Source organism: Labeo rohita, chromosome 8 (assembly GCF_022985175.1).
Source record: "Labeo rohita strain BAU-BD-2019 chromosome 8, IGBB_LRoh.1.0, whole genome shotgun sequence".
In the NCBI taxonomy this organism is placed as follows: Eukaryota; Metazoa; Chordata; class Actinopteri; order Cypriniformes; family Cyprinidae; genus Labeo; species Labeo rohita.
The window spans coordinates 15,476,172-15,490,750 of record NC_066876.1 but is presented as its reverse complement, the minus strand read 5'-3'; the positions used below and the strand labels follow the sequence as shown (position 1 = coordinate 15,490,750).

The window sequence follows — 14,579 nt, the reverse complement described above, 5'->3', positions numbered from 1 at the left end:
TTACTCCTTGACTTGTTTTAAGCATCACCCCTAGTCTTTCATATGGACATACTGTGAAGAAAATTGTTCTAGTGACCCAGTTACCTATATATTATAATTAGTTACAGTTTGCAGAAAACAATAGTATTATACACACACACGCACATATATATATATATATATATACACACACACACACATTATTTATTATATGGTACTTTTGTGTCAAAGTTTACTTTTGATTTGAAATTGTCTTATGAAACCTACACCAGCACCACAAGTGTTTACACTTCCCAGAGCTAGCAAGCTGGGCTGTTAAATCACAGTGCTTTTTTAATTGTTTCACTTTGAAACTTAAATTAAGGATGTTAGTTTTTAAAAGGTTAGCAACCTCTTATGAATGTGAAATCAAAATACCACTCAGACATTCACATTTCAACATTTCTTAACCCAAAATTTATTTCAATGAAGACATAAAAAACAAAAAATGAACTTCATTTTAAAAAGAATATGACCAAAAAGTTTAGCTTTTTAAAAGTATACTATCAAAATATCCAAATTCCCATCTCTGAACATTACATCTGGTCAATGAAAGGAATAAAGACGCAACTTTTAATAAGTGAGCAGAAGAGGTGTCATATACAAAGATGTTATTAAAAAGAAAAGGTCCATACTTAAAAATGGTCACGAATACTTAAATATGCAACATATACCTGCATTTTTTCCCCTCCTTTGTACCATTTCTTTTTTTAACATATATAAATGACATATAGAAATGTAATTAATTAAAAATAAATAAATAAAAATTAAAATAAATAAAAAGTTGTGATGTTTCTCAGCTGGAATTTTTTTTTTCCTTAAACAAATAGTTATTTGTTTATACTTTACATTAGAAGTATTATTCCACATTCTCGGCGAAAACACACGTCCAGAAGACAATTCTGGACCGGAAGATAAGTGCCTTTTTTTTGTTTTCAGTATTTTCTTTTTTAATCTTTTGTTTTTTTGTTTGTTTGTGTGTGTGTTTACTTTTTTTTTTTTGCTAGCTTCAGAACAATGACATTTTGTGAATCTCCTCTCCTAAAAGCTCTCTCCAGGTTTACTGTAAAATACTAAGGATCTCCTTGGCATTCTCTGTGTTCCAGCCCTGACCCTGAAGTGGCCCCTCGCATGCCAGCACATACTTATGGAGGATTTGTGTGCCAATATCTCGGAAATGAAGCCTGTCCTCTTTGCGCTCTGTGGTGTCCATGCTGCAGTCCTCATATTTCACTGCCCAGAAACACATCTCACCAATGTACATCATTGTAAGCAAGTGAGTATCAGAAAAGATACCTAATGGGGGAGTGAAATATAAACAAGTCAGTTTTGACAAGAATAAAAATACACATTCATTACAAACACTTAATTTTGATTAGTAAATCATATTCTCTTAAAATAGCATGGTATGCTTGGTTTTAACATGAATTAATAAATAAGACTCTAAGCATCTCATTGCATCTTGCCTGCTAACCTCCTAAGTTCACAACAATAGATGTCTATAAACTTCAATTGTCTCCTTCCAGACAGTGACTGCCAAGCTTTATGACTTCATAGAACTTGGCATCTAATTTATTATAATATGTGACCCTGGACCACAAAACCAGTTCATTATTTAAATTGAGATATATACATCAATAAATAAGCTTTCCATTGATGTATGGTTTGTTAGAATAGGACAATATTTGGCCAAGATACAACTATTTTAAAATCTGGAATCTGAGGTTGCAAAAAAAAAAATAATAATAAAAATAATTAAAAATACTGAGGAAATCGCCTTTAAAGTTGTCCAAATTAAGTTCTTAGCAATGCATATTACTAACCAAAAATGGTAGGAAATTTACAAAATGTCTTCATGGAACATGATCTTTATTTAATACCCCAATGATTTCTGGCATAAAAGAAAAATTGATCATTTTGACCCATACAATGTATTTTTGGCTTTTGCTACAAATATACCTTTGTACTTATGACTGGTTTTGTGGTCCAGGGTCACATATAGCAAATGTTAATCATAATGAAGTTCAGTAAATCTTAAAAATATTGGTTGCTATAAATTAATGCAAGCACTAGGGTGATGTTTTCAGGCTGCACATCTTATAAATAATAATAATAATAATAATAATAAAAACACTTTCCTTCGCAAATTAACTTGGATGTTTGAAGATACTGATAACCAACTGGCTTTGATATGTTTCTAATGCTGTAAATCTTTCATGCTTTGAAAATCTGTCCCTGCAGAGACACAATGCCTGATGTGTCATACACAGAGAGACAATCTGAAGTCAGTGCATATTGTGACCACAATGACTTGCATATCTGGAGCTTTCAGCTGCCAAATTCCAAACAAAACGTCACAGGAACCAATTAGTCTTTTAGTTTTACAACAGAAAGTACATTTGCAAAGATGTACCTTCTGCCAGAAAATTGGCGGTTGCAGAGTCATGAAAAACCACACCATCGTTCAGCTTGACTGAGTTCCTCACTTGCAACATTCTCATAAGGTAACGCACACCTTCTTGAAGACACTGTGAAGACACGGAGCATTGCAACACTTACTCAAGTCATGGCCACTAAAACTGGCACTGTGGAGTGAGAGGTTGGGGAAAGAACCTTTAGGAATGTGGCTTTGTTCTTCTTGATCCATTGCTTGCGCTGGTGTAGTGTGTGGCAGTACATATATAATAACGCCCCACGCCTCCAGTATAGGCACTCCAGCAGCTCCAGCCCCAGCACAGACTGCACCTAAAACAAAACACAGCATCACACAACAGTTACTGACAGAACAGCTTTCTAATCGTATTCAGTCTATGCCAATTAAACTTGGAAAAAATAGACCTGAAGGTTTTAATTTATGCTATTTGTGTTTAGAGTAAGGAATATTTGTTCTGAACGCCCACATGTAAAGTCACAGGTTGTCTGTGACTAAAACTAAAACTGTTAACCAGTGAGAGTGGATGCTGTATGGATGCTACAGATATAGAAATACAACACCTCTTGTGCAGGTACCAGTCGCCCTGCTAACACCTCTGGCTCTGTCAAGTCCTGTAGTAACTGCTGGATTTTAAAAGGAGAAGTGTCCTCAGGAAACTCCTGATCTACAAGCTTGTTTTCCTCATAGAATGTAATGTCCAAGACAACCTGCAGAAAAGTAGATAAAACAATGGGCCATATGAGCCATTTAATTTAAAACAAGATTTTTTTAAACAAGGAGTTTTAAAATGAAACAAAATAAAAAAAAAAGGTTTTTGAGGTAAACATTCTAGGATTTTAGACTTCAATGGGGATCAATGGGTTGAAGGTCCAAATTGCAGATTTAATGCAGCTTCAAAGGGCTCTACACGATCCCAGCGCCACTCATGAATTTCAGTTCCAAAACATTGGACCAATCAGAAGACTCTGGAGGTGGGGCAAACAATGCCAGCTTTTGTTTACAGTAGCAAGTTGGCATGGCAACTGTTTTTATTGATGGCAACATGGCGGAGGAGACATTCAGCGATGCGTTTTTTTTTTTTTTTTTTTTTTATCATTCCTGAGGGCTGCGTCTTACATTTTTAGAAGTAAAAATGTGTTCTGCGTGAATGGCCCCTTAGTCGTTCTTTTCTGTGAGAGCCTGGAATTAAATGCCAAATAGAGTTTATTGTTTAACCAGAAAAACAATGGCATAATGTGGGAGTTTTAATTATAAACAACTTGCTATTTTGAAATGTCTATGCTTCGATACTTCCAGTTGCTCATTTATACAGATGAGCAAATATGCACTCTTATAACCATCTACAACAATACTACAAATCAATAACAATGCTTGATCACTTGGCATAAACGTGAAGTATTCATCGTGAGCTGCTCTGAAAAATGCCACATTTTGACTTGAATATGCAGTCCTTTCAAAATCCTTTTTAACTGCATTAGAACATATTGCAAATAAATGAATTATCAAAGGCTAATCTGTAATAAAAATCTACTTTTGAATAAACTGTTATTCATGTTCAAATAACACTTGACTACTTTGTCACCTTTACATCTGACAGTGAAGTGACAGGGTACATGCTTATAAAAAAAGTATAGACAAAATGAAATTCAATTGCTTTTAACAACCTTTTCATGTTATTAACTGCATTATTCAAACATTCAGCATGTTAATATATAGTTACGCTATGCTTAAGGAAAATTATGTATACATGTATGTATATTATACCTGTGTATAATCCTGCAGCAGTTTAGGGAGGCTGCTGCTCTCTCCTCCATGTCTATAATAAGTTTTCAACTTGTCTAGTATGGAAGATGCATTCTGTAAGTAGTCATCATCTAAGAAGAAAAAACAACATGTTAACAAATAATAAAAGGACGTACAACATTTGAGTTTACAGTTGGTGGTCTAAGAAAAACAGCGGAGGTTATATATTGTTCTGGCAAAATATTGGCCCTAAACGACTGGAATCAGGCCTCCAAAGGTATCTTTAAATAGAATATATTACACTTACGCAATTTCAATGAATGTAAATTTGTAAACTTAAGTACAGCTTTTAGCATAAAACAACAAATCTGACTGCTGAGAATCAGTCAGTTAAAACAACTGAAGACCAGAATGCATGACGACTGACAGCAGGTCCTAAAACGAAAGTACCTTTACAGAAACAGTGCAATAATTTGCATCATTTCAGATTGCAAGTAAATAAACAGCACAGACATGTAATAATTTAATCATGCGCTTCTGACTGTTTTTATATTAACGCGACCTTTTGTCTGGCAGAAACAAGTAAAATATTCACAGAATAAATCTGATAAAAGTTTGACAGTCAGTAAAAATACCCCTTAAATTACTTAATGTAAGGTCGTGATATAACATTGCAGAATAACTATAACCACGCGTGCTGTGTTTTATATTATTTTGTGCATTGTGTTCTGCATACCACATGCGACTTCCCTCAGTTTATGCAAACTGCACCTAACTAGCTAACCAAACAATGTAAAAAATTGCAGAACACAACAAACGCGATTTACCTTTTACACCAGCTTGCGGTTTAGTATAAGTACTACCGTGTTCGTGTAAACTAGTTAGTCAAACATTTTCCGTGAAAACGGGGTAATAGCAGGGCAGGAAAATGTTTGTTGTGATTCGCAGGAATGCTAACGCAGAGCGGCTAAGCTAACTAGCTAACGATGACAACACCGGGCTGATTCTGCCAACGAACGTGTATTTACTATAACAACGAGCGGCTGGTTTTGCGCAGCTGACGACATGATTCCCAGTTACCTGGTTTCTCCGTCCGAAGACTGGCACATTTGTTATCTAACTCAAAAATCCTCCTCTCCAGCTCGACGCTTCGTCTGTAGTCGTCGGCCATGACTGCAAACGACAGTCACGTGACGAGCGCGCGATTACTCACGTGCAGAGGATTACAGGGATGTTTTGTTCTTTGATTTCATTAATAAACTTCACGCCTGGCACTTTCATCAAAGCGAGAGCTTACTCGTCTACCCTTATCCCCATAATACTGTGTGTTTTGAAAACTGTGGATTGAAATATTGGAAGCAATTATGAATGGGAGTCATTTCCGCGAACCGGTTCCTTCGAACGGTTCATTTTGAAGAATCACTTCAAAGAAAGATTCATCGGCTCTCGGTGATTCAGCTGCGTTGTTCAAATCTGAAACCGAAACTTCTCCGAAAGATTCATTACCCTTGCATCACAATGTGCATACTATCCACGCTGTCTGCGCTAAAAAATATTGAAAATTACAAGTATCACATAGAATTTAGGATGGATAGTATGCACACTGGGATGCAGGCTACGATTCGTGAACGAAACGGAAAGAGTGAGGAACCGCCACGTTAAAAAAGATCCGACTCTTAAGAATGAATCGGAAATTGCTAGATGGTGGTGAGAGGGTTAAATGCAAATAAGAAAATCGAGCCCCCAACACTCCTTCGCATACTTCATTCCCGCCTCTCTGAGATCAACGAGGGCATACTGTCACCATCATTCACTATACACAAAATTAGGCCTGTTATCGCAGACATGGCTACTCTTAAAGCGCTATCCAGAGTGGAGAATGTGATCTTCAGAAACGTGACAGCGACAGTCAAGACGAACATCTCGCGATTCTCCGTTTCCAAGGTCAGTGTTTACAAACAAAAAGACGTCGCATCCGAAATTTTGCATGATGTTGAAACGATCGGTGCATCAATTTTTTTCCTGTTTTTAAACCCCACTTTCTAATACGAAGATGGACACGCAGATCGTATTAGAAGCGTATGCAGAGTCATATATAGGATGTGTGTGCAAGAGTTTAAAAGAAAGATGTTCATTTAAATGAAAAGCTTATGTATTTGTCTCAGAGATTAGTAAATCTAGTCATTTTGTGCAGTATTGTGTTCTCAGCAAACTATTTATAGACAATCACCATACATTTGACCTTCATTTTTTAGAGTCACAACCAGTCATGTTTGTTTTGGTGTATTCGTTTTATTGTTGACCTGGAAACTTGGTCACTAAGCAGTTCTGTCATAAGAAACAAAAACATCACAAATGTCATCAATGAAAATGTTGTTTTTAAAATTAGGACACTAACTTGACAGCATTGCCAACACTTTTCTTTGATTAACAGTAACCCAACTCTACTCTCTCCTACTCGGACACCTCCCTTTTGTTCCACCCACCAGTTTTGGCTTATTATAGCTATCACACAGCATGTGAATTAGACAGCTACAATAACTAGTTCTCAGAACAGGGAGAGGAATTTTCCAAACTCTGACTGCTAAGCTTGGGTTTTGAAGTCATATCTATATGACACTGTCCCATGCCATGTGTCATGTGCCTCAGTGCCAGTGAGGTTCACTGAGTTCTTCTGTAAAAAAAATTTAGAGCAGAAACCTTGGAATGATTGTTTCAAGGAGTAACACTGGTTGGTGATCATATATGTTTTCTTTGAGTGAGATTTTATGGTGATTGGATCATAACTATAACTTTCTATAGCTATATATACAAAAACAAAGTAAATGAATTATTTACTGAGGCTAAGTGTTTAGTTGTTTCCTTGTCCTTTGGTGGAGCATTTGTGAGGTCAAAAGCACTGTTGTGTCAATATAGATGAAATGGACGTCTTGGCTGTACTCCCAGGGTTTAGTTAGCATGTGCATGTCAGCATGGGAAATTGCCAAACTGTTGTAGTTGACCAAGGAAATAGGTATTTTTTGACTTCTATTTTAATTTAATTTTCTATGCGTAATTAGGATTACATTGTAAATGGTTAAAATCCAAAAAGGCGCAGTACCTGTAAATGGAAAATTCAACCACTGACCTTTATAGTGTTTGTTTTCCACTAGGCTGCATTCCTCAAACCACTACTACTATGGAATTGCACAAACGCTTGATTTTATTCGATGGAAATTTAGGTCGAAGATTAACAGGAAGCTAAATATATTATATTTCCATTGTAGTACAGATTCATTGACTGTAAATTCAAGTGTGGAAATCATTGATGCTTTGAAGTTGCTGCCTGTGTTCAGTCTACTTCATTCAAACTGTTTAATGCTTGTTGTTGGCAGACGTGTGGCTGTTACTTTTCCACCTTAAGTCAACGGTCCGGGCGATTTTATTCAGATCCCCTAGACGCAGTCAAAGATATTCCTAATGGAGCGACTATTCTTGTGGGAGGTAAGGGTTATGATTTATCCTCAACTCATCCCTAACTGTCTGCTTATTACTTAGACCAGTGCTTCTCAAACCTGTTCTGGGGACCCCCTGCATTAATCTTCATAGGTCACATCTAGTTCAAGTCTTTCAGTCTCTACTAATGAGCTGATGAGTTGAATCAAGTGTGTTAAATGAGGGAGACGTAGACCTTGCCCACACTAATACGTTTTTGTTTGAAAAGCATATTTTTTTCTCCGTTTTGGCCACAGTTGAGGTCAAAAGTTTATACACCTTGCAGAATTATAATTATTTTACCAAAATAAGAGGGATGATGCAAAATGCATGCTATTTTTTTTTTATTACTGACCTGAATAACATATTTCACGAAGACATTTGCATATAGTCCACAAGAGAAAATTTACGGCCACGTTCAAAAGTTTACATACTCTTGATTCTTTATACTGTGTAGTTACCTGAATGATCCACAGCTGTTTTTTTTTTTTTTGTCCTGAACAGTTAAACTGCCTGCTGTCCTTCAGAAAAATCCTTCAGGTCCCACAAATTCTGTGGCCTTTCAGCCTTTTTGTGTATTTGAACCTTTTCCAACAATAACTGTATGATTTTGAGATCCATATTTTGACGCTGAGGACAACCGAGGGACTCGGGAAACATGTAACTTCTGAAGGGCAGTACTCAATGAAAAAATTTGATATATAGGCAAAATATGAAAAATGTACAACATCTTCATTGTGTTCAAAAATTTACACCCCTGGCACTTAATGCATCGTTTTTCCTTCTGGAGCATCAGTGAGCGTTTGAACCGTCTGTAATAGCTGCTTGTGAGTTCTTTAGTTGTCCTCAGTGTGAAAAGATGGATCTCAAAATTATTCAATCGTTATATATCTTCTTATTAAAGTAGTATTCTTTGAGCTTTTATTTGAATTGTATTTAATTACGTTGTAAATGTTTTTATTTTCACGTTTAATCAATTGAAGGTGTCATTGAAGTTTTTTTTATTGTACTAATTTATTAAATGGCGTACTATTCTTTTTATTGTATATATTATATTACAATGGCATTATTGGCATCTTGGTAAAAAGCTGACGTCAATCATTTTGTAAATTCCTCCTATCCCCTCGTTCACAGGTTTTGGCCTGTGCGGTATTCCAGAAAATCTGATCAACAGTTTGCTGAAGACAGGAGTTAAGAGCCTGACTGCAGTCAGCAATAATGCAGGGTAAGCCTTTTTAGAGTAAACAACAGCTTCACCCCAGCCAAAAACCGTGATTGCACTAAATTCGACCATCTTTATTACTCCTCTAGTAGGCCTAACACTGACCTTCGGTCATTCCTGACACATGCAAACAACAGAAACAGCTCATATTGAAGTATTAAAACCAAGACATAATGTCAAGAACTAACAGTAAATGATTACTGTGATACATAGTCCATTGTTGTGTAAAATAATACATACATAATCAGAAATGTAGAATCCATTTGGAGCTTTTTGACATACAACTCCATAATCTTAAATGTTCTCTAGATGTCGCTACAAGAACTTCTCCTTTAATAAACAACAAGAATGTGTGCACAACAGAACACAAATAGAAAGAGATTACCAGTGTGAAGCATCACACCACCTTTTTCTCAGACAGGATAAACAAGATTAATCTGTCAAGTAGGCCTAGGCATATAGGTAATTGCAGAAGTGTGAACAAGGAAATAATGAATAATCAAAATTCCTTTTTAGAAGAAGTAAACCTTTTTTAAAAAGGGTAGTTAAAGTGGGTAGTTAGAGTCTGTTTACTCTCTTATTGCACACTGGCGTTTGGTTTATTGCTGCTATGTTGCAGCTGCTCTGAGCATGTGACTTGACGCTATGTATAGGCCTCTCTGTTCTGGCATTTTTCCAGGTTGGTTGTCTATGACTCTTATTGTGTAATTTCTGAAAGTGGGCCAGTTATGTTATTTTGGGTTTTTTTTATTTCTATTATGACCTGAGATCGAAGCCAGTGTGGGTTGCAGCTAAAAAATGATTGAGGAAAGCCATTAAGTTTATTCTATCAAGCCTAAATGAGTCTATACACACCAAAACATTTTTTTCCTGCACCATTTATTATTGTCAGCTCCTTTGTAACAGAATACAAACCTCCCAAAACCATTAAAGTACCCTTTTTAGTTCAATACATCTGGCTTTTTTCCAGAGTTAGCTTTTTGAAAACCTCAAGGGAAGTTTTGACCTGTTTTAAATAGAAAGTTCTCGATTCATTCCCTTCTTGAAGTTTGTTTCCTTCCCGGCTGACTGTTTGAATCCTGCTGTTCTTGACTGCATTGTTTGTTGTCGCAGACCTTGTTCTGCGAGTTCTGAATCTCTGTGGTGAAAATCTTTTGGTCTACCACAGAGAGACTGCTCAGTAAGACCTGTAATGTGAAACCAGCGTCACAGCAGTGCTTGGCATTAGCATGCGTTGCTTGCACGGAATGACGCTGTTTCCTATGCAACTTCTTTCTATCAACAGCCCGTGCTGATACTTTTAACATGTTGCTCATTACTTAGAAATGGTATGCTGACTTGTTTGGAAGTAGGTTTTGGCCACTGTGTATTATCTGGTTACAGACTGGTGTTATTCAAAGTTGAAAGATTTGCTGCAGCCCTACCGCAGTGTTATATGGATTATTATACAAACAGGTGATTTCGTGCCTTGAATCTGATTGGCTGAGAAGTATTTAAAGAGTGTTGTTTTTAAGATAGTACATCAATGAGACTTTTCAATAAAGTTTGTATCACCCCGCTTGTCTGTGCTTGCATGTTCCAGACTGTCAGTCTGTGTATTAGTGGTGGGATTTTTCAGTTACTTTTTCTGCAGCTTACACTGTTTTGCCAGTAGGTGGTGAAGAGTATGAAAGACACTGAATAAAAAATAACAAAAGGTTATTGTGATATTTTAAAAAGATTTTTTTTTTTAATCTCACAAGTCAGAATTGCATGATATAAATTCACTTTTGCGTGGTATAACATTTGCAAGAAGTACTTGCATTTCTGACTTTTTTCTTGCAGATGCAAGTTTGTATCTCGTAATTTTGAGCCATTTCCTCACAATTTTGACTTTTCTCTCCAAATTGTAAGATATCTCACAATTCTGACTTAATAACTCCAAGTTGCGTGTTATAAGGTCAGAACTGAGATATGAACTTATTTCTAAAGTTTCTTAAGATTGCGAGTTTATTTTTTATTTTTGGCAAATCTGACTTTCTTCTCAGAATTGTATGACATACACTCACAATTCTGACTTTATAACTCATAATTGCAAGTTTATATGCAGTTCTGAGAAAAAACTTTTATATAGTTATATATTTAGTTTATATCTCACAATTGTGAGTTTTTTTTTTCTCAGAATTGTTACTGTATTTCTGTTGTTGTTTTTAAACATTTTTTGTCAGATTTGCATGACATAAACTTGCAATTCTGACTTCATATCACGCAATTTTGAGAAAAAAGTCAGATTTGCAATTTTTTTTCTCAGAAATGCTACTTTATTTTCAGAATTGCGAGTTTATTTTTTGGCAAATCTGACTTTTTTCTCAGAATTGCATGACATAAACTTGCAATTCTGACTGTAAATCACAATTGCAAGTTTATATCAGGCAATTCTGAGAAAAAACTTTTTCTCAGAATTGCTACTTTATTTCTCAAAATTGCGAGTTTATTTTTCGCAAATCTGACTTTTTTCTCAGTTGCATGACATAAACTCACAGTTCTGACTTTGTAACTCAACTGAGTTTATATCATGCAATTCTGAGAAAAAATGTCAGATTTGCAAGTTTATATCTCACATTTCTCACTTTATAACTCGCAATTTCGAGTTTATATCTTGCCATTCTGTCTTCATTTCTCAGAACTGAAAGTTTGTATCACCAAAATTCTAAGAAAAAAGTCAGAGTGGCAATTCTGAGATATATAGAGTCAGAATTGTGAGATATAAACTCACAATTTTATCTGAGAAAAAAAATTCTCAGATAAAAGCTGCAAGATAAAAGATAAAAAGTCACAATTACCCTTTTAAATTTTTTATTCAATGACAGAAATAGGCTTCCATAGAAAAGTGATTCTGTCTTTGAGTCGTTGAATGATTCATTCAACTGATTTATTTATTTAAAAACACAGAATCAAAGCAACAAAGCATGTGACTGTTGCATTTCCAAATGTGATTTCCACATCCAAAAGACTGCTGCCTTATCAGGCAGTGAATTTACAGGCAGCGTTCATGTACAAAACTGATTTCAGACATGCTTTTGAGGCAGCGTAACGGTTTAATGATCTACAACAAAATAGAATGAGCTTCGGTGATAACTAAGCAAGAGTTTAATTACTGTAATACTGATTTCTCGCTAGAAGTAACATAAGAAGTGCAAAAAGGTTATTAGAAATGTACATTTACACACTATTTGACCATCAAAAGCAACAATTACAGAATGGAATGCACAGGATTGTGGGATATCAGAGACAGCGATGATACATCAATGCTGCCTTCAAAAATCGATCAGATGAAGGTATCTCAGAAAACAGGACGTGAAGCTGACATTGGATTCGGAAGTGCTGTGGTGCCTTCCTACTTTGGGATACATCCTTCAAAGGCAGCATTTTACAGCTTTTGGACGCAGCCCTACTTGAAGGTGTCAATGAAAACTAGTGAGCGAATTTGGATGTGTGCGTCAGAAGTGCTGTGAATGCCATCTGCTGGCAAGTTCTGGGAATTCTGGGCGCTGTCCTCACTAGTGAATGTGAACTTGCAGTAGTTGAGTTTACATCAGTGATGTGGTGCATTTTGGGACTGAATGACAGTACTACAAATGGCTGTACACTCAAATAGTGCGCTATATACATGTATGGGGGTGATTTTATACACAGCCTGTCTTTCTGAGTGAATCATTCAATTTAAAAATTGCGGAAAATTGATTTTTCAAGAATTCAAGAACTAAACAATGCCACTTGATGTACATTTCTTGGAGATACACTACATTGATTTTGCTTTATCTTCATTTTCAACTTTTTCAGCCGGGAGAGCAAAAAGTAACAGGCAATATTGTCTGATTTAACTTGCGCTTGTTATGTTATTATGCTTTTTATAAAAATCTGAAATCAAGGTCTTTTACCTCAGTTAATTCTAAGCACATATGACCTAGATAATGTTTCCTTTGTCCTTTCTTTTAAAACTAGTTGAAGTTCAAGCACTAAGAAGCTTTTGTCGTTTCTCTGGCAGGAGAAAAAGTGAAGAAGACTCATTAGAAGAGAGTTAATGAGAACATGGCATGACACAGTATGTGTCTAATTGCAACCTTTCTCGGTCCAATGAATGAGTCGTGACATGAAGCCTCTGTGCTCCCTGTTGATTGAATGAACCTAAAAATATGCATGAACTTATAAAATGTCTCTATTAACTTTCATCAAACATTTCCCCCTCATGTTTCACCAGAACACCTTTAGTATTAACAGTGTAAAAATGTCCAGTTCTGCTCTGCTGCACTAACTACCTTTAAAATGGGATAGCCAACGTTTTTCTACCTCAGTGCGTTTTAAGTCGCAGTAAGTCATGCCATTAGTTAATGAGTGACAAAATCAGTTTTGACTCACTGCTTCTGTAACTGTGCCAAGCCACCGCACACACCAAACCAAGGAGGTCCAACAGATCTGTGAAATGTTTCATGTTTCTTGCTGTAAAAATGAGTTGTGTGGCCTTTGTCTCAGTATCGTCTGCGTGTTTTGAATTTTAATGACCTGTTTGTTAGAGAATGCCCATTGGACACTGGATTTAGACCTGTTTAGGCAATAAGTGCTACTTTTCCAACAATATTTCAGCCTAAATTGAACATTGGGTTTCTGGAAATGTGTGTCTGAGGGTTTGAAGTTGAGACAGTATCTGAAGGCGGTGTGCCTAACCATATAGATGTGCAACTGAAAGATTGCAACTTTAAATTCAAACCTCGTTTTTAAAAGTTTAGTGTAGGTAAGATTTTAATTTATTTATTTAAAAGAAATTAATACTTTTTTCAGCAAGAATTCTTTAAATTTAACAAAATTGACAAAAATACATTAAAATGTGTCTTTGGGCCACAAAACCAGTATTTGTAGCAGCAGCTAACAATGCATCGGATCGGTCAAAATTTTTCTTTTATGCCAAAAATCATTAGGATAGTAAGTAAAGATCATGTTCCATGAAGATATTTTCTAAATTTCCTACCGTAAATATATCAAAACTTAATTTTTGATAATATGCATTGCAAAGAACTTAATTTTGGACAACTTTAAAGGTGATTTTCTCAATATTTAGAATTTTTTTTGCCAAAAATTGCCCTATCCTAACAAACCGTACATCAACAGAAAGCTTATTTATTCAGCTTTCAAGTGATATATAAATCTCAATTTTTAAAAAAATTACCCTTATGACTGGTTTTGTGGTCCTGGGTCACAAATGTTACAAAAAATTCTATTTGAAATAAATCATGTTCTTTTGAAAATCAGCAAATCAGCATATTATAATGATTTCTGAAAGATCACGTGACACTGAAGACTGGCGTAATGGCTGCTGAAAATTCAGCTTTGCATCACAGAAATAAATTATATTTTAAAATATATTACAATAGAACACAGATATTTTAAATTGCAATATTATTTCACAATATTACAGTTTTTACTGACATTTTGAGCACAAAATGCAGCCTTGGTGAGCATAAGAGACTTAAAACATTTTAAAATCGTAATATTTCCAAACTTTTGATAAGTATTATACCATCTTTGCACAAGGTCGCTCAGTTTTGCAGTCAGGTTGTATTGAGCCAATCACTTTGAGCTTGTGAATGCTCACTCTAGAACTGGAGAATGATCCTTTTTACAGTTATGTTGTGTACTTGTGCAAATACTAGA

At 35.6% G+C, this 14,579-nt stretch overlaps 2 protein-coding genes across 4 annotated transcripts in view; one reads left to right on the top strand and one right to left on the bottom strand.

The window, feature by feature from the left end:
* Positions 1 to 974: 974 nt before the first annotated feature.
* rimoc1 (rab7a interacting mon1-ccz1 complex subunit 1) lies at positions 975 to 5,427 on the bottom strand. Its single transcript, XM_051118113.1, has 6 exons — positions 5,276 to 5,427; positions 4,217 to 4,326; positions 3,013 to 3,159; positions 2,632 to 2,763; positions 2,432 to 2,546; positions 975 to 1,314 (listed from the first exon to the last, which is right to left on the bottom strand). The coding sequence occupies exons 1-6, from the start codon at positions 5,364 to 5,366 to the stop codon at positions 1,079 to 1,081; spliced, it is 831 nt and encodes a 276-aa protein (XP_050974070.1). The 5' UTR covers positions 5,367 to 5,427; the 3' UTR covers positions 975 to 1,078.
* Positions 5,428 to 5,917: 490 nt separating this feature from the next.
* oxct1a (3-oxoacid CoA transferase 1a) overlaps positions 5,918 to 14,579 on the top strand; it is a 67,207-nt gene continuing 58,545 nt past the window's right edge. For 2 of the 3 annotated variants that reach the window (XR_007828267.1, XM_051117348.1), the window contains exons 1-3: positions 5,918 to 6,139; positions 7,570 to 7,678; positions 8,804 to 8,894. Coding sequence is in view for 2 of the 3 variants with exons in the window: in XM_051117348.1 (XP_050973305.1) it covers positions 6,041 to 6,139; positions 7,570 to 7,678; positions 8,804 to 8,894 (299 nt within the window). In the remaining variant the exon portion in view is untranslated. The remainder of the gene's footprint in view (positions 6,140 to 7,569; positions 7,679 to 8,803; positions 8,895 to 14,579) is intronic. The other variant, XM_051117347.1, reaches the window with a different exon arrangement.

Coding starts and splice junctions, on each gene's coding strand:
- rimoc1 (XM_051118113.1), bottom strand. CDS start 5,366: ATGGCCGACGACTACAGACGAAGCGTCGAGCTGGAGAGGAGGATTTTT. Junction 4,327..5,275: donor TCTTCGGACGGAGAAACCAG/GTAACTGGGAAT, acceptor TTTTCTTCTTAG/ATGATGACTACTTACAGAAT. Junction 1,315..2,431: donor CGCCAATTTTCTGGCAGAAG/GTACATCTTTGC, acceptor CTCCCCCATTAG/GTATCTTTTCTGATACTCAC.